The 27,500-nt window shown below is 38.3% G+C and overlaps 2 protein-coding genes across 4 annotated transcripts in view; one reads left to right on the forward strand and one right to left on the reverse strand.

Annotated features, from left to right (window-relative positions):
- ZNF536 (zinc finger protein 536) overlaps positions 1–27,500 on the forward strand; it is a 232,114-nt gene that overhangs the window by 167,274 nt on the left and 37,340 nt on the right. The window lies entirely within an intron of this gene.
- LOC114063502 lies at positions 1,755–8,920 on the reverse strand. 2 transcript variants are annotated; one of them, XM_027895810.1, is made up of 3 exons: positions 8,909–8,920; positions 6,522–6,828; positions 1,756–4,790 (listed from the first exon to the last, which is right to left on the reverse strand). In XM_027895810.1, exon 3 carries the CDS (start codon positions 4,486–4,488, stop codon positions 3,748–3,750), a length of 741 nt encoding a protein of 246 aa, XP_027751611.1. In that variant the 5' UTR covers positions 4,489–4,790; positions 6,522–6,828; positions 8,909–8,920; the 3' UTR covers positions 1,756–3,747. The 2 variants fall into 2 exon arrangements, with proteins under 2 accessions (XP_027751613.1, XP_027751611.1); XM_027895812.1 differs by lacking the exon at positions 6,522–6,828 and having other exon boundaries at positions 1,755–4,458; positions 8,909–8,914.

The following is a 27,500-nucleotide window of genomic DNA, read 5'->3' on the forward strand; positions in this document are numbered from 1 at the left end:
AAAATGTACAAAATGTGCAGTAGAGTTACCGCTGTTTATTTTTGAATGTGTTTTATAAGAATGGCTGTAAGTGGGATTTAAACAGTTGTACTTCTGTCAGCTGTGCCTCCTGCTCATTTCTGTCCTGAGTTCTAGCTGTGTTTTCCTTGTGTCTCATTTTAGATGACCTCTTCATTACATTTTTAGGAATGCCTTACCACATATATCATAGGCTAACATAATTAAAAACTGGTCTACTCACATCTTATCTAACACTGAGGTAGGGGAGTAGTCTATTTATCAAAAACTGCATATTTTTCCCTTTTAATGATCTAACAAAACTATTCAGAGAGCGACAGAAGCAAATCCAAAGAGGCTTTCTGAAATGTCTTAAGCATCCATCTTAAATACTTCACACTTTCCTGGGAGATTTATGGAATACCAAGTATGATCTGACTGAGACCAAAAGGTGATTCAAAGATTTCTCTGAACAAAAGAAAAGCAAACAGCCATTTTTCATAATTTGTAGAGAATTCAAGGAAAGAACAGAACATCTTTGATTTTGATTAGTAACTGGAAAAGGGTGGGCGTATAAGGATGCCATATATGTAAAGAGGAAAAATTACAGAAGTGGAAGTTGACAGTTACTGTTCTCTTTTATATTCCAGAGCCTTTATTTTAATCTTATGGAACTAGATATGTGGGTTTTATGTCTGCATATATCTTTAATCAAGTAGATATCTGTTATGATTAATATATTCCTTGTTATTCTGTCACTGAAAAAAGTAGGCACTGAGTTCTGAAGGGGAGGAGTTTATCAAGTATTCTATAATTCTATAATTGTTTTTTTGTTTCTTAAAACAGTTATGGTGCCAGTACAGGGAAGAACGTTAAGGCAACATGGAACCACATTTACCACTCAATGGTATCAGGGTCGCCACAGTTATTTCCTACTCTGTGTGAAAATAATATCGTGGTTTCTTAGATGCCACTATTTAGTCCCTATGTGTAAATGCTGACTTTTTGGTGGTGACCACTATTGTATAATTATAATGAACTTTCTTTGAAAGAGGAATAAGGAATGAAAGTGAATGTTACTGAAAAGACAAGCAGTAGTAGTGGACAAATGCAGAACACTTTCTGTTACCTTCTCTTTGGCAGTTTCTTTTAAGTCTTGTCATTGAACATACTGATACTTTGCAATGAAAGTCAAAGTCACTTTCATTGACACTGAAAGGACAAGGACACATGACTTGGGCAATGCTATAGCACAATCATATTTGTGAAATCCAGACATAGGAAAGGTAGGAAAATACTATACCTGTCTACCAAAACATCATATACACTAGCTTTTATATTAAATCTTGACACAGCAACTTTGTCTATATTTAAGAGAGTGTCTGATGGTAGAATTGCACTATCTTTTGTGTTCTACTCTGTCTTTATATGGGTGACAGGTTCAGTAGCTGTCTGAACATGGGGAGAGAAATTGTAGCCAGTGAAACTGCTGAAATAACACCAAGGAATAGTCTCCATTTCTTTTGCACTGAAAGAACTGTGAAAAGACCTGAAAGTACGTTTGCAGCAGCCAGAAACTGAAGAACTCGCAGCTGTGGGTACAATTGATGCCCATCAATTCCCAGACATTCTCCTCCCAGCTCCCCTGTGGTGAATAGCAATTTTTTTCAAATGTATCTTAGGGCAAGAAAAGGTGCACAGGAGTGACCCTGGTGCAGGTTCCCAGTTTGTTGAGGAGAGTGATAAGTATCAGAATTAGGCATGCTACAGATACCTTGCTTTTTATATGCAGCAACACTGAAGTGATCTCATCAACTATCTGAACATTCAGCAAGTCCAAAATCAAACGCTTGTGTGTCAGATATACACAGCTGTATTTGTACTGTTGCTCTATCTAAAGAACATGCCAATTGCTTTACTTAGAGTGAGTTGAGAGAGAGACTCATTACTAAGAACATGTATAGCATTATCAATGAAAAACATTATTGTTCTTTTCCTCAGTGGTTTTAGTGTCCTTGCTTATCCTATCCCAGGAGCCTGTGGTAATGTATCTTCAGAGAATGTGGGGCCTCATTTTCTACTCCCATGCACAGTGTGTCATCACTGACACCTCTGCACAGGGGGTGGGTGTGTGAGTTGACACGGGCAGGCAACCAAGACGACCACAAACTCAGGACTAGAAGAGTAAATTTATTTACAAAGAGTAAATTTATTTCCATTACCTCACTGACTGGGGGATCCCCAAAGCAACACCCGGGCAGAAGTGCATTAGTGGAGATGCAGGCACTGTTAAACCCAGTCCATGCCAGAGGATCGCTGGCTTGCTGTTCACACAGAGTTATTCCCAGCTGCAAGGTCACTTGAGCCACTTACAGTCCTCCTCGCCAGTCTTCCGCTTTTTAACCTGTTCCTCCCAACTTTCCACCCCCTTGCTCAAGAGACCACAACTGCTGGGGCTGGAAATGTGGGATAGGAGATTTGCAGAGGCACTTGAAGCATATGGGAAAAGGAATAAACGTATAAGCATATAATGCTTTAAGTGTCCCACCCCTCTTGCCAGGGAAGTAAATCACCCAGTTAGCCAGGACCACCGATTGGTTGTGTGATTAGATGTAATCCTGAAGATGTTGAACGATATCCTCCATGCCAACTGGTTCTGCAGCCAGGTCAAAGCAGCACATGCCTTCAAACTCAGAACAGAATTTATGATGTTGAAGGGCGATGTAGCTCATCAGTGATTGTTGTAAGGTGTACAGCAGTTCCTCCCAAATTTAGGCAGCAGGTGCCTTGGATGTCCCGTTAAACCTTGCCCAAGGGCACATGCCAGCTCATCTATAGTCACTTCTCAGAAAGAATAATAAGACATTAGTTACAGTAAAAAACAACCACACACAAGTATTTACATATTGATTTTGCAGAAATAGATCTAAGATACACTCTCATGGTACAAGCCTACAAAGAAAGCACAACAAGCCAGCCTGTGGTAAGGGAGGAAAAGAGGAGTTTTATCTCTGTCCAGTAACACATATGCTGTTGCTCCAGCTCCTTCAGCTAATATTGCTCCAGGCTTGATAACTTGAGATGGGGTAATTGCCCACACAGATTGGAGAGGTGTGGCTTGCACTTTTTCAGATTGACCTTTGTTTGGATGTTTGGTTTGTGACACCAATAACATAGTTCCAGTGCATCCCCCCTAGATAAGGCACAGGAAATCATCAAAGACACATGAAATACAAGAGCTTGAGAATATGATATTAACAGAGGATAGAGAATAAAGGGGATAAGACAGAGTACAGAACCATACTGTATTGTCAGGGGTTATTATATGAATGGTCATATCTAAATTAATAGTTTGCAGAATCCATTGGTGTAAAATTCCATTTCCCCTGTGGCTAATATTTTGGGAGAGACACCATCTGAAGGATTTTTGGTCCTGTGTTTTGTACTGAAGGTGTACAGTCACACTGTCTTGGCTTGTATTTCTTTCAGTTTCTTGCAGTGTCCAAGCTACATCTTGAATTAATTTTCCCATTGGGGTATAATGTATAGCAGTGCCTTGGAATGCCTTGGACCAAAATTCTACAGACTATTTTTATCTTTTGGTCCAGTCATCTGCCTCAATCCCCACAAGACTATATCATCTAGAATTATTACTTCTAATTCAAAAGGATTTCCTTGTCTGGGAGTGTATAATTGAAACTCTTTTGGAGTATGTGTGATCTATACCACACCCCTATCTGCTAAATCTGGCTAAATCTCAATCTCAAAGTCTGAGTACTCACTCCAGATATTTCCATCCCATTCCTTGGGATCCTGTGCAGATTTCATAGTTGGAGCACAAACTTGGGAGATCAAAACCTTATTTTCCACATATTTATGCCTAGGTGACACCAGCTGCTGTATGGTGCACTGCTGCTCATAGCACTGCTCTGCTTGAGTGGTAGTGACTTCATGAGCGATCACCTTTGCAGCCTGTAAAGTCACAACTTCCTTTTCCAGCTCTCTCACTTTACTCAGCAAGGCTGTCACTTCACGTTCCAGAGCTCTAGCGTAGGTAACCAATTCCAGCTCCCTCACCTTGCTCTGCAGGGCAATGGCTTCACAGTCACGAGCTCTGGCGTAGGTGAGTAATTCCAGCTCGCTCACTTTACTCTGCAGTGCTATGACTTCCCGGTCTAGAGCCCTGAGACCAGTAGCCAGCAGCCATCCCAGTCTCCCTGCTAGTTTGCGGGAAGACTTTGATGCCGCTTTCCACGGCAACCCACGCATGGCAACCTCGACTCTGTGGGGGTTCACCACCACCCCGTCATCTATCTCGGGCCATGTCTCTGGGGTGGCCATTGTAGCCAGGAAAGTGGCCACGGGGGTCCAGCGCTCAGTACTGGGCCATCCTGGAATGTGGGGGTTCACCACCACAGCGTCCCCAGGCCCTGACTTTTTCAGCTTTTTTGGCTTTTTCGGCTTTTTTGACTTTTTGGCTAGCCATGGCATGGTTGCTCCTGGATCTGCTTCAGGTGTGTAAGCAGGCACAGGCAGGCAGCCGGGACAGACACAAACTCTGGCTAGAACACAAAGAGTAAATTTATTTCTGTTACCTCACTAAGCGGGGGATCCCTGAAGCAACACCCAGGCAGAGGCACGTGAGCAGAGACGGAGGCTCCGTTAAACTTGGTCCAGACCAGAGGATCGCTAGTTGCTGTTCACACTGGTTTATCAAGGGTTATTCCCAGCTGCAAGGTCACTTGGGCGATTTACAGTCCTTCTCTCCGGTCTTCTGCTTTTAACCTGTTCCCCTAACAGGGGGAAATAGACACATCAGAATAGTAGCCCTTTGTGCTAGTTTACGTGTGTTTTGCAAAAATACAAACCACTGTGCAAAGCAATGGAGAATCAGAGTGTGTAGGGCACTGTAGGGCACTATATTATTTTTCCCCCCAAATTATATGACATGATCTTTTATCAGCCAGATTTGGCCAGAACTAAAACTTTTCACAGTATAAAATGTGCAGTTTACGGTGTTTACAAAGTATAATTTCTTACAGTGGAAGAAGGATGTCCAGCTGTATGTTCAGGTACCACAATTAAAAGGTAGGTGAGTGTGTGATCCAGTGTTGTTTTACTGGGCTTTTAGCTATTTTCTGGCCTTGACTGACATTAAGCTCCCAGTCCTTCTGTTGAAAGAATTCTGATTGATTAAACATTTTTGTGTTTGTTTGTTTGTTTTTTTTTACTTCCTGACATGTATTTGAGCAGCACTGCTGACTTGAATTTAGCTTGATGAGGCTAGTGAGCCTAGAAAACATGGGAAGTTTTCTGAGGGTAAATCCTCAACACACTGCACTACTGTGCTTATTCATCGTGGGGTTTTTCACAGCTCTAGTCAGAATTTCAGAAGATTCCATAGCCAAAGAAAATACCAGACTTTAAGTAGCAGGACTTTCTTAAACTGTAGAGTAAATTTTGGCAAGAAGAGGAAGTAGTGTTTCAAAACTGTTTTTATTGTTGCTGTGTTCCAGAAAAGACCATAGGAGACAAACCAAACTGGAAAATTAAGATTACTGTATTGAGAATAAATATACCAAAGGTCAGTTTTTAAAACATTAAGTAGAGTAGACTCTTTAATAGTGACCATTTCAGACACTGGGTTCTATTCAGTAACAGTCACTGATGAGTAGGTAGTATAATAGAAACAATATGAGAGTCATCAGATCAATTTAAAATAATTCTGTAAATCCTTGAATGAAAATGAAACAAAGAAAACCACATTTGAGCCGATTTGTTTATATAATTTCCTAATATTTAGTAGAGAAAGTGGCTTCTTTAGTCATATCTTTCAGTATATTTAATCAAATGCATAAAACTGGTTCTCAGTTGCACATGTGGAATCATGCTGCAGATAAAGGAAATAGGTTGTAACTGTACCTTGAAGGTATAATGCTTTTTACTTTTAGAATACTACCAGAAAATAGGTATCCTTCTAATCTGGCTCCTACATCCAAAAAAAATTGTGGGGCAGGTGGACTCTTTCTCTAAGGATAATATGAACATCAGTTGGCATTTATTCTGTGGAAGGAGGAGTGTTGATGCATTAAGGGTATGGGTATTCAGCAGAAAACAAACCCCCTTGGATTCCAGCTGGTCCTCAGAGATCAGAGGGGCTGGGTGTGGCTGGGCTTAATTTCTGATTATAGTCAATAATCACTATAGGGCTGGTTGAGTTCAAAAGAAGAACTTGCATGAGCACAGATGCACAAGCAGTGCAGTTACCAATCCAGGAATATATCTCTGATCTTGTTCAGTAAGGACTTTGCAAGATCCAGATTAATGAATGTGTACTGAAAGTTTATTGAAGCAACAGGAAAAGAGGTTCAGGATTGCTGGTGGTAAATGCAGTGGCTACAGAGTGTTGATGTGTGTTGCAGCAGAAAGTACAGTGAGATAGATTCTAATAGCACTATATATGTCTCTCTATAAAATGAATATTCCCGGGTATACTCCAACACAGTTGGAGGCACAAAACTCACCTAAAGGCGTCTCTTCAGGAGAGAGAGACAGTCTGTTGACAGATCCCAAGCAGGCAGAGGTGTTTTCCCATTCCAGAGGTGTTTTCCCCTTCCAGAGGTGTTTTCCTCCTCCAAAGGTTTTTTTTTCTTCCGGCCTGTTCTGTCCTGAAGCTCCCGTTTTATACTGTAAGTTTTGGTCTGTTCCAAGGGGATGAACAATCTCATGTTATGGATGGGGTTTGGTGACTTTGGTCATACGTGCATTGTATGTCCCATGTTCTCCTTCTTTTGAATCCCAAGGGTTGTGAAAGTTAATATGTTAATGGAGCTTAATGAGAGTCTCTGTTACTCAGTGAGAATTTATAATTGAGAAAAGAGGTAGAATAAACACTTTGGCCCTCCTCCTCCACGTACTGAGGCAGAAGTAAAGGCTCTCTGACCTTCACCAGAGGCTCTTTGTGCACATCCTTATCTCCTTAACGAAACAGATTTATAACAAGTGTTGTTTTTCACAGTGAAGGGAGTGTGGCTATTGGCTGGTGCAGAGGTTTGGTGTTCTCCCGTGCCTCACAGAAACAACATCAGGCCATGAGACCTCTGAGGTCTTACTCAAGCCAGGTGCAAGATAAAAAAGAGGCCCAGCTCAGGTTTTTCTTAACCAACCAGTTATTGTGTAGGTGTTTATTTTATACATTTTACTTTGCTGTCTAGCTTTATAGTTATTTTATTCTTTCATTTTCTGTTACTGTATTCTTAACTGGTTACTACAAACAGTTGTGAAGTAAGAATAGAGTCATTTCCCTGTTCTAATACCAGTTAATATTATCTTTAGAAGTATAAATTAGAAGGGCAAGAGTGTGAACAAGAGTCTTCCAGGTTCGTGGTTGATATTTTGTCAGTGCGACCCCGTCTCACACCAGCGATCGAGCTCAGTAGGCAGTTAGCACTGAGCTGACCGGGTTTGTCGACCTGTGACAGTGCCAACAACACCAATGTCACTTCTCTAAAAACTTGCTAGATTGTGCACCAGGAAAGAGGCACTGTGCTTCCGAGTGATAGGAAACCACAAAAGCTGTCCCTCTACTCCATTGCATACTGAAACAGAGCGTGCACAGAACTAGCATTAGACATAGTTTTGGCTGGCATAAATGTTGCATCTACTATTTTCTTAGACTCTTTTATAGCATAGCCTGCTGATAAGCTGGAGTGCAACCTATAGGTAAGGAGAGAGATGGACAAATACATGACCTGCCCTGAAGATTTTGGTTTATAAGGTCTTCCCTTTGATTATCTGTGTCTGGGCTGGTGAACAGAAATTCAGAACTTCCCTTGAGACAAGTAATATGCAGTGTTTGCTGGTGTATTTGCTTCCCTTTCAAATATCCCACAGACTGTACAGACAAAAGACAGATTAAGCTTTGCATCAGATTTACTAGAGCTCTACCTCCTTGCGTTTGGACTCCAGCTTGCATTTTACACTCCTGTCTGAAGTTGCTCAAGAATTAAGCTTGTGTGTGCACTGCTTGTATATAACAGGCTTTCCCAAGTGACTATTTAGCACTATTAAAAAAAACCCAAACAAACAAACAAAAAACCAACAAGACTAGCAATAAGATTCTGATAAATGTAAACGGTTTCTATTTAAAAATTGCTCATGGCATCTTCCTGTAATGACCATGTTTTTACTACACGAGGAGTGCTGGTGGCATTAGTGAACTGAAAACACACACAGATTTTTAGGGATTTGGACCTGATATGCATTTACAGTACATATGTTTAGCACATTTTGGCAGTGTAGTGGACTTAGATTATAGGAAGAAATGTAAGGCAGGTATACTTCAAGCCTTCCTGATACTGCTTAACTGGTGAGAACTGTGTAGATATCAAGGTACACTCTTGTAGCATTTGTAGTTTAAAACTTCTAGTTCTGCAGGGTATACCAGTGCCATCTACTATGTTTTAATCAGTTACATCAGATGTGCAGTGATAATTTTGTAAATTTTCTGTAAATGTTGTGTTTTGAAAAATACTCTCTTCTTCGGTGTCTGCCACTGGATAATGTTTTTTTAAATCCTCATCTGAATTTTTATGTGTTTATTTTTTAATTTCCTGTCAATAGAAATGGAATCAGTGGCTCTGCCTGTTATTAATATTTAAAATGTGGGTGTTTGGGTTTTTTAACACACAAGCTGCTATGCCCCTTTAAATTTCCTTCACTTGTTCTTTACCTCTAAACAATCTTTCATTACCAAGTTGTTTATCTGGGAAGAAAGTGAGACTGTCTCTTTGTATTGCTGAATAACATCACTCTTTTTCTCAAGAAGTCATTACACACTGACATCATATTGTTCTTCATTAGATGATCTGTTGCCTGAAAGTATCTTGGTGACACTGAACTTGAAAGCAACAAGAGCACAAGTGCTAGGATGCCTGGAGAGCAGAGACTGGCAATACCTTGCTCAAGCAGATATCCAAGATAATTTTAAAAAGGCATTAACAAATGCAAACCACCCCCACAGAGGTAATTTTCACCTCTGAATTTTTGCTTGTTTCATAGTCCAGCCCAGACTTCAGCCATCAGTATTACAATGCTGGAAGCCAAGTCCTACCTAGCAACGATAGCCATGTGCAATAATTTAAACTTAAAGAAAAATAACACAGCTGCTGGTAGAGTAGTGTCCAGAGATTTCTAGGTGCTTTCCAACAATAAAAGGGTGGTTTCTGTCCTGAAAATGTATGTGTGTGCATAGAAAAAGACCTTCGATATCCACAAAGAGCACAGTTAGTGCTGTAATTGTCATTCCCTGATTAGTTGGAAACCTTATATACCCAATGGATTTTATTTTTCCTATTCATGAGTTACATGAGAAGAGATCAAAATATAGTTCCTTGTGAAATTTGTGCAAGTATTACTTGGATTTGTGCGGTTTCACACATCGTTTATTATGAACTTTCAAAATTCTTAATATTATGACTGGGTATGTAGCTCTAGTGTGAGTTTTAGTATGATGACTGGAGGAGAATTAGCTTCAAGTCTTTGTAGGTGTAAACATACCATGCAAAAATACTCCCCAAAAAACTAGCTTTTCTTACAGATAGTGTATTTTTCTCTTAATTGTACTGTTCTGGGAAATATTCCTCCCGTGCACTTATTTAATGTGGAAGGAAGAACCAACAGCCAAAGATGCCAACAAAATTCTCCTGATCAGCTCCAAATCCCAAACCCTGTAGGTGAAAACTGAAAAAAGTGTGGGGTCACTTTCCTCAGGGAGAGGGGGTAATGTGGCTGCAGTTGTCTCATAAACGTCTTTATGATCATGGCAGTTTGTGGGGTTTTTTTTACTTATAATAAAACAGCAGTGAAAGATTTAAAATGCATTACCCCTCAGAGCTGTGAATTACACTCCCCTTCAGATGGCATGGTAGAAGTGAGGCTGTGCTGTGTGGCCCAGAGGGGTGTCCATAGTCTTCCTCGCTTATACAGCATGTCCCACCTGTTTGTTTCAAGTTCCCTATTCCCACTTAGCTCCAGCTGCAGCTGATACTCTTCCAGATGTGTGGCCACTAAAAACTGGTTGCACAGAAAGTAATATTAGGTGAAGTTCCTACAGCCATTATCCTTTCCAAATACCTTTTGACTTATGAGGAGCCAGAGTCACGTGGCTCATTAATTCTCCTCTGATTACCAACAAGGGCTCTGCCAGCTGTGGGGGTGCAGCGGAATTCCAGCTTGGGAATCCCTGGTACACAGTAATCAAACACAGGGCTTGAACAGTTAATGCTCTGTTTGCAGATCCTGTTGGATAACTACTAAAGTTGCATGGGTGAAATAGATAAAGTTGGGAAGTCTGCAATAGAAGTGTTTGCCTTTATACTTATTTACTCACTGTTGTTGCCTTTGTACAATAATATCTTTTCCCTGAAGGTCTTTGAAAAATTCGATCACAAAATAGAAAAATAGTATGTTTGTTCTGGGTAAAATTTGGAAGCATTGTTCTGATGACACCTGTAAAACATAATTATAACTCCCATAGCTGCTTCCTCTCATATTTAGAGAGGAAAATTCTTTGCCTCTAATCTCAGGTGCATACCTGTGGAAGGCTTAGATTCCTTCAAGCAGTATCAAAGTAATGATAACAGTGTGCAGCTGCTGACTGTCTTTTGCTTGTTGTTACTCACCCAGCTGTTTAGAGGAGAAGAAAAAGAGAGAGAATATCTCTAATCAGCCATATGGCACTAAGTTTTATTTGCCACAGTAAGTTAAAACGTACATTATTGGTCAGCATCTTGGATGCAAATTTTGACATAGCTTTCCAGGAGTACTAGATATGAGGGAAAAGAAGATCAGATATATTTAATTCACATTAATTTATATTATGTATAGAAATAGTTTATTTTGTCTCAGTGAAGTTTCCATGACTTGAGTCTGCTATACCCAAAAGAGAGCACGGAGTGCAGATCTCAGCCCCTGATTTGGGTCCTAAAAGGTAAATTAAGAACTATCAAGATTGCATTTCAGATTTCTACAGTGCACTTTCACTTTGCTTATACTAGACATTATACAAATTAGTATTCTGGATTAGACAACTGGGCTATGAAATCTAGAAGATGTCTTTATAGTACCTGTTGATGTTTTTAGTGCATATAGTCAGTAGTTTTTTCATGAAGAAAAAGTTTAATTTTGCTCTTGTTTTTAAATTGAACAAGAAACATAGAGTTAAATAAGGGGAAAAAAGATTTTTGTCTTAAAATCCCCTCCACCTTTTTGAGGGCAGGTGAATGTTAGAGGAGAAGTGAAGGACTAATAGGTGTTTAAAGTCAAGCTTTAAAAATTGGCGTGACTTTTAAAATTTAGCAAGTCCAATCTTTAAAGCTTTTTTTGCCATTTCGTGTGTGCATATGACTGGAGCTTCTTCAGTTATGGACATATTGACTTCAAACACACTGTTTGGTAGACTCAGTGTCTTTCTAAAATGTAAAAGGTAGGAGCACACCTGTGTATGTAGCGTTGGGAGCATGGCTTTAAAAACTGAGAGGGATTGTAACCCTATTAATGTTACTTCTCACAATACCACTACAGTGCTTTTTTTAACTCTGAAACCTATTCTATTTCCAAAGGATTTAAGGATATGATTAATTTTGTCTCCCAGTAATAGACTTAAAAACAGTTTCCAGAAAGAATGATACCCAGTTCTTCCAAGTGTGTTTAAAACATAGATCTCAAAGAACTCTTTAATTTCTGATTTGCTGCTTAATTGATCACAGTATTTATGTTCTGTGTATTTGTTTACATTTAACACTGATAATCTAGACACAGTAACATACCATCCATTTAAGACATTATTTTGTATAAGTTCTGATTAGTTGGATAAGTGTTTTGGATGAAGCTGTTTTGGGGTACTGGTTTGCAGAGATATTAAGCTGGGATAGAAAGTATTGTGATTGCTAAGCCAGAATAGTTTTTTCTGGTTGATGCCATAAAAAATCACTGTGTACTAATGTTACTTAAAAAATAGACATGCTTTTTCCATTTGGGTAATGATTCTGGGTAGTATAATCCAGATGAGTGGTTAGGGCTCCTGTATTTTAAACAGTCTCTCTTCTGTGATTCTTAATGTCCTTTGACTTGCACTTCATAAGGTACCAAGAAATGTTTGATCAGATAAGAAACTTGTTTTCTAAGAATAGCTGCTTGAGTGGTTCTGCACTGTCTTACAGATTTGTAATTTCATATGGTGAGGTGTTATCTCTTAAAAAATAAGCCTTGACCCATATAATCAGTACAATTGTTTGTTTCCTTATAGAAGCACTAAAATTAAAACTATCATGAGAGGATTTAAAAAAAAAAAAAAGATTTTTCCATAGAATAAAATTCCTTCTTCATCTGATGGCCCATCTTGCAATTCTTCTCACTGTTTCCATTGCTGTTACTTAAAAGGCTTTGACAAATATAATAGACTTTGCATAATGATGCCATTGTAAGTCACTTCCAGCATATTATAGTGTGCAGTTAAAATTACTCTTGCGATTACTACTCTCCAGTGCTTCCACTTTATCATGGTACCAAATGAAATTAAGAATAGGCGTATTCCTTCCTCTACTTACCAATATTAAAAAAAAAAATTAATCTTAAGTAACATTGTTGTAATTTATTCACTTAAAAATTCCTTTTGGATCTTTTTTCCTCCACAGTTCATTAAGAATTATTTTGCTGTATAAATATATTAAAAATATTTAGAATATATACATTTTCTGATAAAATGATGTGAGTTGGGAGCATCTTGTAAATGCTTTTTTTTCAGGGGACAACGCCATACACTGAAGGACTATTCTGTAGTAATAGATATAGAATGGAAAGAACCATACTATATTTCAATACCGTATTTTCACTAGTGATCTAAAGTGTATGGTTATGTATCTGCAGGTTCTAGATCTGTGCATGCCCCCTTGGCAAAATCTGCCTCTCTTGGCTTCTAACCCAAGATGACAGCTTTGTTAATTTTGATATAGTTAGTTTTTTCCCTTAATGACTAAGCAAGGGACTAAAGAGCTAGAAAAAATAGGGAAGCTTTTTTACCCCTTATTTCTTATTTTCCCATGAATAATAGTTCTAGAGGATGAGTGTTCTAATGCATATGATGAGAATATAATAAAATAAATAAATAAATACCCTAAATAAAATGGTATTATTACAGGAGTTAATAATGCAATGGGGAAAATATTCAAAAACAATGAGGTAAGTGAATAATGTAAAATACCATACCTTGGGGGTTTTTTATGTGTGGAAAATACTTGCTTTTCCTGTGATACTGGCTGCATCATAGAACAGTGGAAGTCTTGGCTGTGGAAGTCCAGCTCAACATCGGTGCTTTGTAGGAGCAGATACCCAGGATTTCTGACATTTCTGAGTTTTGTTATGCTACCTGGAGTGGTGGGCAACAACCTTTTGGAAGGGTCTTCCCTGTAAATGGATATAATTGGGGGATTGCCCTTACGTATTTTGGTGTGTCTGGAATACAGTAACTCTAAACCTAAGCTACAAGAGGAAAACAGACAGCCAAAATGACAGTGCAGTATAGTCACCTCCAACTGGATGGAAAGCTACCAAATCATTGATCTGATGTGTCCCACTTACAGTACATGCCATGTTCAGGAGACACGTATGTGCATTGTGGTTGCTTCACTGCTATCTGCCCAAAATCACAGCCTGAGAAGCTCAGCCCTTGAAGACTCAGCTCTGATGTGCCACCTCTCTCATTCTTCTCTAGAATGCATTTGCATTTAAGGATACTGAGGGCTACAGTTGCTTTATAACAATCTGCTAGTCTGGAGAGGAGGAGACAAGCAGTTCTAAGCATGCTGTACTGCAGATTGCTCCCACTTGAGTCCCCTCCACTGTCACTCCTGTCAGAAACATCTGATGTCTACCAAAAATCGGCTTTAGTTGTAAAAGCTGCTGGTAGAATTGTCTCAAGGAAGTCAGAAGGCAGACAAGCCAGCAGCTTTTGTTTCTCTTGCCCTAACACCTCATGAAAAGGGTTTCTTCTGCCTCACAACTCTTCTTGAAGGTTTTGGAGATCTTTTGGGCATCTGTGCCAATAGCAGTCTCAAACTACTGGTTTAGACAATTGGATTAAAAAAGTATTCCTCCATATCGTTTAGCTTTCAAACAAGTCTTCAGAGCCTTTTCTTTTGGGCCTCAGATACTGAATAGCTCAAACCTTGGTCTCATCTGTATTGACCTTGTCTCATAAGCCCTTAACCAGGGTTAACAAGAGTTTACCTGGTTAAGGGAGGTTTCTAGGGTTTACAGAGTTCAGGCTTTGGTCAGCATTAACCCCCTAATCTGTTTCCTTCTGAAATGCTGACAGTCTTTGATCATGCACTACACATTTAATGCAGTTTCACTGACGACTTCCATTGCCAGAGTTAACTGAAAACTGTTAAAAACATTGGGGGATTTTAATTCTGTACTGTCAAGAATGAAACTGCATTCTGCCTGGTGTCTGTCTTTCTGTCATTCATTGCTAGCAGTCTCAGAAGGAAGAACTATTTATGTTTCTCCTGTCTTCCATGTGCCCAGTTTCAAATCTGGGAGGGTTTTTAACTTTCCCTTAGAAGATTTTCTTAGTTCTTTTGCTATTTACTTTTAGCATTATGAGATATTCGGCAATCAGCCAAAGCTTCCAATGACTGAAGAAATCTGTTTGGTATCTGTTTCCAGTTGACTCTGCATAGTGACTACGACTTCCTAATATCCCAGTCAGATGTTTTGTTCTAGGGCTAGGATGTGGTGTGTCAGTGAGTTGTGGATAGGTTATCCTGGTCCTTTCATGATCCTGCTGGTAGTCCACAGCTGTCATCTTCATTTGGGATGAGGGGTGAATAGCCTAAACCATTGGTACTTTTCTCTCTTACTTGTTTGTTTTGCTTATTTATTTACTTTAGTACTGAGGGGAGGTTTCAGATTGAAAGCCATTGAGTTTGAAGACTTTGTTGCCAAGATGCAGTGCAGTTTCCACGTGCCATTAAGCCAGTGCATTCTTATACCTACCAGCCAACTCTGAGGTGATGATGGCTGTCTTCCACCACATGTAAGCAGGCTCTAACCCTCAATCTTTAGGTGGAATATTCTTTATGGTATTAGCAGTTCCTACAGTCTTACTTGGTTTGAGGTGAGCTTTGGAAAGATGATATTTGTGAAGATCTTTGTTCTTACTTTCATTTTATAGCACATTATCATTGCTTATCTCTCTATTTCTGTGTACTGCTTATACTAGATATTGCTGTCTGTGTAAATGTTGCATCTCCTGCTGTGTTGATCCACAACTCTTTCTGATTTTATTTTAAATATATTTTTGCCCCTGGTGTACTGGCAAAAGCCACATGAAGTTGATCAGATGTCCTGTTGCTGAGAGGGCCTTTAGGCAGGAAGTTTTTTCCTGGTAATTACTCTTGGAGAAGTATTAACTAATGATGTGATCTGGTCTTAGGGTTTATGAGTAAGGGCTATGTACAATAAGTACAGTAAAGTTCAACAAGTCTTGCCAAATTTAGTTAATTGCTCAAATGTCAGAATACCTGTATGAAGTCAGCCATTAAAAATGGATGCATTTATGGTACTAACAGTGTGTCAAGTACTTTGCTGTCTCTGGTTTTGGAAGACAATGTCTTGTTAAAGTCTGTTTGACTGTCTGCATAGTATGGACTCAAAAGCATGGACTCAAAAGCTTTAAAGATTTCTGTGCATGTGTGTTTCTTTGTAGATGGTGCTCACTTCTTGTCACAGGGTGCTATCTGCTCCTTTGTTTCTGGAGTCTATTTTGCATTCTCTTTTGATGTTTTCTGTAAAGATCCATGTTTGATTCCAGGATGGACAGATCTGTTTATAGTAAAACATTATTTCAGCTATTCTTAAAATAAACAATATTTAACCAGGACCATTTGGTCAGTTTCTACATATCTAATACATAAACAGCTAACTTTTACAGTACTTTTTTTAAATTGATAAATCTCAAAACGATGGAGCAGAGGTAAAAATATTGCTAATTCTAATCAATATTTTGCAAAACTTAGGCAAGAAATGCAAAAGAATTGGCCTGAGGTCATTCAGTATTCCAGTGGAAGAGCCAGTGGAGCATCTCCTGAGTTTCAGTCTAGTGATTTATATGCAAGCCTATATTGAGTTTCTGTAGTTGGATTCTGTCGTTCTTTTTTTAGAAAATTGCAGATCTTTCTGCAGCCAGTATTCGTCATGAGTAGGTTCAAAGTAAAAGTATTATTGTATCTGCTATCAAGTAGGTTGATAACTCTATATCTGCATCATTCTTCTTGAACTTGCTGAGACCATTTTTTTTTTTCTGTCACACAATGGCAATTGTCCAGTACATTGAAATAGATGCAATTACAATAGAAATTAGTGTGAGTTTTTAACTAGGCAGCTTTAATAAGTGGTGGCTGCTGAGCTGGATGGCTAAAGCAGTACTAGCTGTTCAACTTGACAACTGATGGAATCTCCTAGAATAGTTTTAATTTGATATGTTGACTGATACATAACCATGAGCAATCTTCAGATTGCTAGAACACCCTTCACATTTCCATTAATTAAAGGGTAGATGTCTCTCTTATTAGTTGGTGTTAAATTTATTTCCATTTAAGATATTCTGTGTTTTGGAGAGGCCTTTAACAATTGTTAACGACCAAATGGTTAGTTGAAGTGCTATTACCTAATGTCACCTCCAGTTTACTCGCTTTTCTGGCTATCCAAGGGACCATAAAATACTCTCCCACCTAGAGGTTCACTACCTACTGATTGTAGAGGAACACACATCAATTTAATGAACTTGTGTTAACATCCAGGAGAAACTGGTTCAGAGATAAAAATCAGTTGTTAATTGGCAGAATAGATTCATTTAATCTCTGAGGAAAGAGAACATCAGTAGAAAATGTCATTATATCTGATGCTGAGGCTGCATGGGTGGCCTTCCAGTCATAAGCTTGACTGAATTTAATATTTATTCCAATGTACCTTTTAATTTCAGTTATTTTCTGGGAACTTTTTAGATATCCATTATGGAAATTTAAGAAATTTGCTTCTCGCCATGCATTCTTCTCTTCTTAGCCTGAAAGGAACTGTACTGGTAATAAAAGCTGTAATTTCCTATTTAAATATAAATATACTTTTCCCAAAAATTATGACATATTTTGCCAGATGAAAATAGTGGGTAACATCAAACTAAGTGTTATACCACAGCACTGTTTTAATCAGGTTTTTAAAAGTCCGGTAAATTGTTCTATTTGACAATTTTAACTTGGAAAAGGAAACATAATACTACATAGTAATGAAAGGCCAACCCAATCAACCTCACTGAAGTCATCAACCCAGTTACTGTTGATGCTCAAGGATTCACAGAGTCTGATTGAAGTTACATGGTGTTGTTTTAATGACCTTATGCAAGCAACTGGCAATTCTACACAGTTGAGGTGAGTAGTGTATCTGTATTTCAGAAAGTAGGTACATGGTTATATTTTAATAAAGCATAGTCAGATCTGTTAAATAATAGTGTGTACAAGCCCAAATACAGATGACAGTTCTCAAGAACTCATATACTATTTCTGGGGGGGATACAGTGTGTACAAATACCAGAGTTTACTTTGAAGAAGAAGAATATCCACTGGTATTATTAGAGTTATTAATTTATTTGGGTATCCATAGGTCATACTGCATTTTGTGAGCCACAAAATGATTCTTATTCTGAACAACCCTTTAATTTGGAAGATATCGCTTTCCTGGGTTTAAAACACTGGGGTCCTAATTTCTGGCAATATTCTCTTCCCTTGGAGGCTGCTGTTGGATTGAAATCTGTGGTTGGTGCCATACAGTCACTGCTGGGTTATCAAGTTGTACACTAGTGATTCATATCTAAATTATGTTCCTTTCTTCTTCTTTGTTTTAAATCACATTTAAAATTGTAAGTAAAGCTACTTCAGACTTTCTTATATGTTCCACTCCAGTTGAAGTGAAATGTCTCTTTTGGTGCCAGGACGTTGTAGAGACTTAAACTGGCATAGTTCCTCTGAAATCATCAATCATTCCAATGTACCAGAGGTCTGGATTAGGTCTTAGTTTTCACAAATTTAACAGATTTCTTTTAAAGTAAGGAGAAAACAAAAGGATGACAGACATAAGTGATTAAGAAAAATAAAATAGCGGCTGATTTAATCAAAAGCATATATGCCAATAAAGCCAAGTACAACTGTCAAAGGAAATAAACAAAACAAGAATTCTATAATTTGACATGTTTGCTTGACAGATAGTACTTTTTGGACCAGCACTTGTGCTGGTGTAAAGTAGCATAAGCATATAAATGGCAGTGGAGATTTGCTGATTGTACCCACTGAGAATCTGGTCCCTGTTATTTAAAATAAGGACTGTATCAGATGTTCCTCTGTTCATTCAAAAAGCAATTCACTTCTGAATTAAAAGGCTCTCAAGGTGTTTTCATAAAATCATGCTGGCCATAGCACAAGGTTCCTATTTAATCAAGGCATCTTTGAATTGTGAAACTTTTCCTACTTGAATTTCTAACATAATTTTCTACGGTTATATTCTAAGTGCCAGCCATAAAAAAAATTCTGTTTGTTCTCTCTTTTGGGTCAGTCACCACTTGGGTGTTTATGAAAGGATTGATGTATATACTGTCCAAAAGGATTTGGTAGGGGGTAGATTTGAATCACAAAAGTGATTATGTTATTTTACTTAGGAAAAAGTCTTTTTTGTACCCTTTTCCATATATATATAAAAAAAAAAAAGATAAAATCCTATGTAAATAGTAAGTGTTTTCCCTGTAATGAATGTTCCTTTCATTCTGCATTTCTGTATAATATTGGAAATTGTGTTTTTATTAGAAGAGGTATTGGATGGAAGCCAACAATTTTTTCTTTTAACTTGATATTTTGGGCTCTGATCTTTGTTAAAACTACAATGGCATGTATCTAGTACAGTCAGAGGTCATTTCTATAGCTACTACCATTTCCTATCATTTCTGGGGAATGTTTGTTTTCAAAACAAAGAATTGGGTTAAAGCTTAAGTATCGTATTTCAGAACATATTTCAAACTGAAATTAAGAATGCTAAAACCTTTCCTTTAAAGGTCAGATGATATTTATTATTATTATAAAAATGATCTGTGATTTATGAATTTAACTTCTCGTAAACCTCCTTTGTAACAGAATATGCAGTCAGAAGCTTAACATTACATTGTTTTCCTTTGACAACGTATCCACGAGACCACTGCAGCTGTTCCTTTACTCACAATAGCAGATTAATTAACACAATCATATGCTGTTGGCTCCTACTCAATGAGTAGGTCTGCAGTGGGATAGATAGGTAAATCCTTTAAATGTGTATGAGATAAAGAATATACTATAGTAGTTTCATAACTAGCCAGTTTTGCTTCTGACTAGTCAGCCCTATCAGCAATGGTTCACTGACTACAGAAGCTGTGAGCTTACATTTCAAAGGCAGCCACACCTATTACAGAGCAATAATGCCTGAATCATTGCAAAACTCAAATATGTAAAAGCACAGGCACACTCAGAATTCACCATATTTGTTAAAATACCAGGCAATCTGCTTCAAGCATTTTGAGTTTATGGAGTAACCAGGAAAAAAAAAAAAAAAAGAAGGGACATTTTTTGTTGGCTGCTTCATTTAAAAAAAAAAAAAAAAAAAGGAAAAAAAAAGTTCAATCGTTGCTTTCCTTTAATATCGTAATCTGGTCATTATTCACTTTTTACCCACTGTGTATTAGAAATACTTGTAAGCAGCGGCCATGGCATCAGTTTTAAGCACCAAAAGAATTTTTCATCCATTTCTCTGTGTGTGCTAATGAACATGTGAGCAGCTAAATCTCCTTTTCCTAAACAAACAATCATCAGCACCATGTAAGTATTTATTTGGCAACTTTAGCTGACATTTTAGTGGATGCTAAAACCTTTGTTACCAGGAATATAGCTCCTTTTTAAAAATTTTTCTATTTATTTTTATTTTATTGTTTTGGTTTGGTTTGTGTTGGGGTTTTTTAACTTTAAAGAGAAATAACCTTTTGGGGAAAGAGGTAAGCATCAAATTTAAGAAAATTTCATTCAGGCTTTCCACTACAATCCATGAGAAAAAATAATTGTATGCTTTGTTACATCGTTTACACACAAACTGAGAGCACAGCAAACTACTACATTGAAATTGTCTCATTTAAGGGACAAAGAAAACTCATTGTGAGACCTCTTTTCTGAAAAAAAAAAAAAAAAAAGCTAAACCACTTGCTAGTTTAAATCATTGAAAGTCCTTTCTGGTCCATTTTTTACTGCAGTTGTGGTTATGTCCTTTTACATATTCTATGAGTTTTATGTAATGGTATAAATATGCATTTTGATCATAATAAAACATAAAAAGTAGAGAACATGACTGATTTTGAATGGAGGGCTTTGCTTGTACAGGAACAGCAGCATTAGACTTACAGATGGGAGAAAACCAAGTTCGGAATCTTTTTGTGCAATACAGTTGTTGAAAAATAAACACTTCAATAGCACCCAGCTTTATATTTGAGAGTTCTGAGTACCCAAAGCTACTATTTTTGAGAGGAAGAAACAGAGCTGGTGAGCTGGCTCCAGTTCACTCAAAGATGAAATCAGGCAGATTTTTGGGGAGACAAGGTGGACAGAAAATTTCCTTAACTTCTCCTGAGTGCTCCTGCTCCTTACTCTGAGAGCAGATTATGCTCTCAGGCATTTCAGGTGTAGTTTCTCTGACAAAAATAACTGGAAAGAGAAGCTTCTGCTGCCTTCAGCCTTCTCATTTCCCAGGACTGACGTCCTTGCACTGGGCAGCAGGGTCATGCCCTGCAGAGTAGGGGCTGCAGCACTTTCTCTCTCAGGCCGGCTCGGGAGGCCCAGGAGGAGATGGGGATCCAGCAAATGGGTGAGGGGTTCCCAGGGCAGTGTGAGAGATCACATCGAGTAAGGCTGACTGGCAGATGATAACATCAGTGTGTGTACTATGAGCGCCTGGTACCAGGGACACTGAACTTAATTCATCGAGGCATCTGGATGATGTATAACTTCAAGATGTAGTAGTGTTACCCTACAAAATCCAGGGGGTTATCTCATTATTTAAATAGGAAAGGGAGGTTCAAGAATTTTAGTGGAGAGTACTACTCAACAGATGAGTAGTACTAACCTTATTAACTGTATATTTATAATATATTTCCCACTATATGTATATATCTTATTAGATTCATTGTACAGATGAGCAGCTGAAATCAAAGGAACTATGAATCTTATTTTCAGTTGAAAAAGCAGTAGCTGCCAGGTAGTGAGCTCTTCTGAAAAATCACTTGCTTTTAACCATCCTGCCTAAAGTTACAAGCTTATCTCACTGTTGGATCTAAAACAAATGTCTTGACTCTTGATAAAAGAAACAAAGGGCACCATCTTATATGGTGTCAGTGCTGGGAACTGTGCTCAGGTGTGCTGTGATTTACAGACTGGATTCCAGTTCTCTCTGGATTTCTCCAGTACTATGAGACTCAGGTGCTACAGCAGTTTTTTTGAGCAGGCTAAGAAACATGTTTGGCCACTTGTCAGACTAAAGACCATGCCCTGCTTTTCTCAGAAGGAGAATTTTCCATAATTTAGTTTGTGTAATTACATTCTTTAAGCCTAAATTGTCCATGCAGTTTCAATTTGGTACCATTTTTCTTACTCTGTTTTCTAACTCTCTGTTGTTTCACATCCTTTTAAATAATTGTTGCTTTCTGCCCCTGTGAGAGGTGAAGAGGTACCTGTGTAAACATACCTGCTGCAACCTCTGTTGGACTTTGCATTCTATTAAGATAGAAGTGTTTAAATTTATATGAAAACATTAAGCTCTTAGTGAAATTTATCTGAAGATAGACTCAGAAGCTCTCCATCTTCTGTCAGTGAAATAGTTGGAAATGTCTTTTCCTGTTCTGAGGTGCAACAGCAGTGTTTTGTGGGGCTCTTATTGAACAATGCAGAAGACTACTGCCAATGGATGGAACTTCCCACCACTGGGAATTGCTGCAATAAAGGTTCCGTGAGAAGTTTTTGAGAACAAAGAGGTACTTGATAAAAGCAAGGCAATGGAAAGCTTAGAAAACAAGGTCATAGACAGGCCCATCAGTTTGTACCTGCACAACAGCCTGTGAACAAGGATTGTATTTTTAATATTAGAATAAGATGTTCACTTTTGTCAAGTCCACTCTGCAATTATAAATATTTCATTCATTGTAACTTTGCAAGTGTCTTGCAATGTGCATTTCTTATAAGAATCTATATATGGAGTGACACAGAAGTATTGATTTGTGTGATAGCTTCTACCTGTGATGTTTGTCCTTTAGTCTGTCAGGTCATATGTGCTGAAATGAATTGAACTTATAGCTTTAAATATTTAGGCTTACTTTACTTCAAGGTTGTTGTTGATGTCACGGGGCTAGGATAGGATTGGGAATAAAATAAAATGAGCTTCTTTTTTCCACAAACTTTTCTGTAAGCCCGGGTAAGTAATGTTCTATTTATGTAGTCTTTATAGTTTTTGCTGTTCTGAAATACAGACGGGCTTTCTTTGTTGAATGCATTGAGATCTGGGGGTAACATTTGTGCACAAAAGCTAAACGGTGACAATGCCGTGGTTTGTGGTGTGCTGAGCTCAGGGAAGCTGAGCTGAGCCCCACCCCTCTGGTTTTTAAGATTTAAACAGGATAGTTGGTGATTTCCATTTCAAAATGCATCCAAGTAGTATTCTCTGAGTTTCTAGCAGATGAATTAGTTCCCACTTTATCACTAGTTATCAAAACTTCAATTAACAGTAAATTCATACTGGGAATAATAGAAGTTTTGTACAGTTTTTTTTTTCTTCTTCATGGATAGTCATCAGAAGACTCGAGTATGCAAACCTTTCAGGATTCCTTTTGGCCTTTGGATAAGGAGAGTTAAGCTTTTTTAATTTTACTGACCTAAAACATTTCTAATGTACTCTCCTTTAAAATTAAGGGAACTTTGTTTAATTATGAATTAGAAGATTTGATCAAAAATATCTTTGCACCCAACTATCCAAAAGCCCAGAAATACCACTAAAATAAACATGGTATTATCTGTACTTATCAAATTGTCCATTTTCTTCAGCTACTAAGTGTATCCTCCAGCACTGAAAGGTGTGTCACACAAACCCATATTTCTTTAGAAATGTATGGTTAGGAGTTTTTAAAAGATTACTGTCAGGGGTTGAGTCATCAGTGGCATCATGGTTAAATTCCCACAAAAAAAATTATTAGCCTCTGACATTGACCTTTATAATAAACTTGCCTTTTATCACAACATTTGTAAAGTGCAGGACAGACTTGTGTTGGTTTACAGGTCTGTCCTTCACCACAGTAGCACAGTGCTGGCCATGGCAGAATTACTTCCCAGGTACATTGAGTTCCATGTTTCCCTGTTTGCTATAATGGATATCTTGAAAAGTAAACAAATAATTTATTTCCCTAACGTTATTTTTTCCCTAAAAATAAATATTGAATTTGTTTCTTAAAAAGAAAAAAAAATCTTAAACCAAACAATGCTATTAAATATGAGATAAGTGTAGGCTGGAAATAATTGTTTTGAGTTTAGCTTCAGTAATTGAGCTTGAGGTTTGTTGCTTGCTGTGCTCCTGAAAAAGAATTTGTACCTCAAAAACATTTCTGCTTTTTCAGGTATTAGTTAAGTTTTAATATAAGCTGTTACTTCTTGCAAATTCTGCTGTGTTTATGTCCTTAGTTCATCATAGCTGTAACAGCATTATTGCTGTAAAATATAGTAGAGAATTGCAGTAAAAATTACTGAAACATATTCTACCTTTAAAATTGGATGAGGTTTCTATTGACATCAGCATTAAAAGGCCAAACTGAGAAGATATCATTACTGACACAGAGGAACATTTTGCCTTTGTTCATAGTGAGTTATTAGTGAGGCATGCCTTGTACATGTTTCCCCAAAGAGTCCAAAATTTCCACATGCTACTTCCATTCCCAGCTTCTGTGTTCTGAAAACCCCACTGTGTTTAACCCAGGGACTCTTTCACAACTCATGAAGCACATAAGTTTCCCAAAACCAAATCCTGGTTTCGCTGAGCTCTAAGCAAAAATGCAGCTCAAACAACACACTGGGCTGTGACTGGGCCATGAAAAGCACCACCCTGTTCTCAGTGTTAAGAGATGGAAAAATTTGTTCCCTTCCCATTCTGGTACCATGCTGAGAAATGGGCTGAGTTTCTGAGCTTGGACAGCTTTGAAATGAGGAGCTGGTGGAAATGAGAGAGTGATTTTGAAGTACTAGAAGGGTTTTCTGTGTCTGGTGGCCCAGGCTGCAAACAAGCTGTGCCTGGTGCTGCAAGAAGTCAAACTCCCAACAGCCAGGAAAGAGAGAGAACTGATTTGGCAATTAATCTCAGGCTTGTTGATGGAGGTCAGGGCTGCAGGGTTTCAGCGTCAGCTATGACTTGTATTTCAACAAAGTTTTTGTTGCAACTTAAGTACTACTTAAATACATAGTTTTTTCCTTAATAGGTTGGTTTATATTTGAAATACTGAGAAATACTTCTTTGTTGGAAGTAGGTGTTTTTGTGGAGTGAGATAGATGACATGAAATAATGCTGATTTCCTCCCCCCATTCAGGGTATGTTCCTAAGGTTGTAGGAAGTATAAAACTCATAAGGGGATATATGATGAAAATTATCAAGGTGGCAATTAGCTGGATGAATGCAGTGGAATTGTTTTTTACTAGATGTTTTGGCATTCTTGTGCTCATATTTCCATCTCAGTAACAAACAGGAAATTGTTTGATGTAGGCCATGGAAATGGGGTGTTTGCATCCAACAGTCCTGCAGAATGCTACAGAGAAGAGCAGTGCAGATCTGAGGCTTGATGTGCTATACTGCATGGTGGTGTACAGTGCATACTCCAGGAGAGTTTTGTTCAGGTGTCTTAATGGGCTTTGACAGGTTGTTTGTAGCTTAATTTACAAATGAATTTGATTAAAGAGCTCAATGAAAGAGTCTATATTCAAGTCCGGATTTGAAGTTGTGGTCTACTAAAATGAAATGGAGGCTCCCAAATTAACACCTCAGGAAATATTTGATTATCTTCGTAGTTTGGGGTTGTTTTCCACCCAGATAGTCTGTGAAGTACAAATGAATAAGCTACCCCTTTTGCCACCATTATCAATGACAAGGTTTTTATTTGACTGTAATATTACAGGCATTATCATAAGCTGAAGTGTCTTGTGCTGAGTTGTACACAGGTCCAGTTCAGTTATAGCTGGGGGGATGAAAAATTGTCTTTGTTCTTTCTGTTCCTATTTCTAAGCCCCAAAAAGCCTCTTCAGGCCACAGACTATGAAGGAGCCATGGAGGGAAGAACAAGGCCACAGACACATGAATCCAGTGCCAGGAGAAGTTTATACTCAGCAATAAATGAGTAAGATACTGCAGACTTCATAGAATGACTGTACTTTTTCTGTTGTGCTGGAATTCTGGACCTCTTAGAGTTGCAGCAAGTAGGAACTTAAATGAAGATTAAACTAAGAGCCAGGAGCATGTTTTAATAAGTATATAGGTTTTGTTGTTTTGAATCTTTCCTTGATTCCTGGGATAAACTCTGTACTTATATAATAATAAAAAAATGGTGAATTAGGAAATAGGAAGGGTTCATCTCTGGGAATGATTTGTCCAAACTGATGCAGGCAGTGCAGGTTTTGACTGAGGCTCTGACTGATATGAAAAGATATTTGGGAAGTGCTCCTTAGCTGAAATAGTTAAATATTCAGTTCTATGTTCCTCATTACTTGTGGATTTTCATTTTGTTATAGTAGTGGTCGGCAACAGCTCAGAACTTGATTTGTCAAGACAAGTATGCTCTGCAAACAAATGATTACATTCTATATGAAGGCATTATCACTAAATCTGAAAAGAAAATATTACAGGCAGAAATTATAAGGAGAAGTTTATAAAACAAAGATCTCCTTTGGCAGAATATGTTCTTATAATCAAGCTTTTAGCATACCATAGTTAAAAAAAATAAAAATTTTGCCCACATATACACTAATAAAAATAAATCTGTTTCCGATTACTAACTATGCAGCACAGGTGCTTGTTTGTTACGAGAGAGGCATGTTCATTAATTTTCAGCTATGAAAAGTGCACTGTGCCATAAATATACAATTCAAAATGTACTGCTGATAAATGAATACACAGATTGTTAATGTGCCAGAGTAGGGTATTGGGCATAAAACACATGCCAAACAGGAGCACATTGGTGATGTGCTAATGCTTTTAAATCTGGGTTTAATGTAGGCACATAACCAGCTTTTTACATTATTGCACTAACTTTTACCAGAATTTAGGGCAATATCTATTTTATGGGACGTTTTACTTTCTAGTATAATAATACTTTATACCTATATAGCACTATCATCCAGGGATCTCAAAGCACTTTACAAACATTAATTAACTAAGCCTGTCAAATAGGTAAACTGAGTTTTACAGCAGCTCAGTGGTTGTACTGGAAATAGAGCCCCAGAGTTCAAATACCCTCCTTTTTTTTTTTTTTTCCCCCCTTAAACCACCCAGACCATTCAAATGTTCAATTGGAATTTGTAAACTGTAGAAGTTACTATTTTATGGCATTTTCTCCCTTGACTTTTCAGTTTTTCTCCCACTCTGATGCTGTTCCCAAGGCTTGTGTGCTCTCTTGTCCAACTGCCCGTCCAGAGACAGCCATGTGGTGCTGGGCTTTGCTGGGTGTCTGACCTGAGTGCTGGTGGATGAGATGGAGACTTTGTGTGAAGTACTGCGAGTCTGTCTTTCCTCTGTAGTTGCTGAACACACACTGACAGTAACGCTGAACTCCTCTTCCTCTCATTTCTTTCCAAGTTTTCAGTCAGGAGATACCTGAACCTTGCACGGGCTGGTTATGGAGGGGACAGGGGGCGGTTTTACCTTACACCTGGAGACCTGTGCACATTTTAAATTAGAATGCAAACTGGGTGTTGTTAATAGTTTCAGCCTAGCAGGGCAGTGATAGCAGTCACCGTGGGGTTGAGGTAATTTTCATCTGTGAGTCGAGGAGGTGCCGTGCGGAGCTGCAGCGTGTGCTGCTGGTTAAGCACGAGCCCTGTTGGCAGAGCTGCGTGGAGAGACTCGTGCAGCCCCCTGGCTCCTCGGTGTTCCCTCAGCCACTGACACTCACTTGTGTCTTACTCCACATCTCCAAAGCCCCTTGCAGTCATTGACTGCAATTCTTATGGTTCCACCGTGTGGTAAATATTAACTCCATTTTACAGATGGGAGACGGGGATGCAGAAGCATGAAACGACATGCTCAAGATGATGTAGCAAGTTAGTGGCAGGCATTTTGGGCTGAACGCTCCTAATTGTGCATCCAGCGTC

The sequence above is a fragment of the Empidonax traillii genome, unplaced genomic scaffold, assembly GCF_003031625.1.
Source record: "Empidonax traillii isolate 1590-97213 ecotype Southwest subspecies unplaced genomic scaffold, ASM303162v1 scaffold470:size469199, whole genome shotgun sequence".
NCBI lineage: Eukaryota > Metazoa > Chordata > Aves > Passeriformes > Tyrannidae > Empidonax > Empidonax traillii.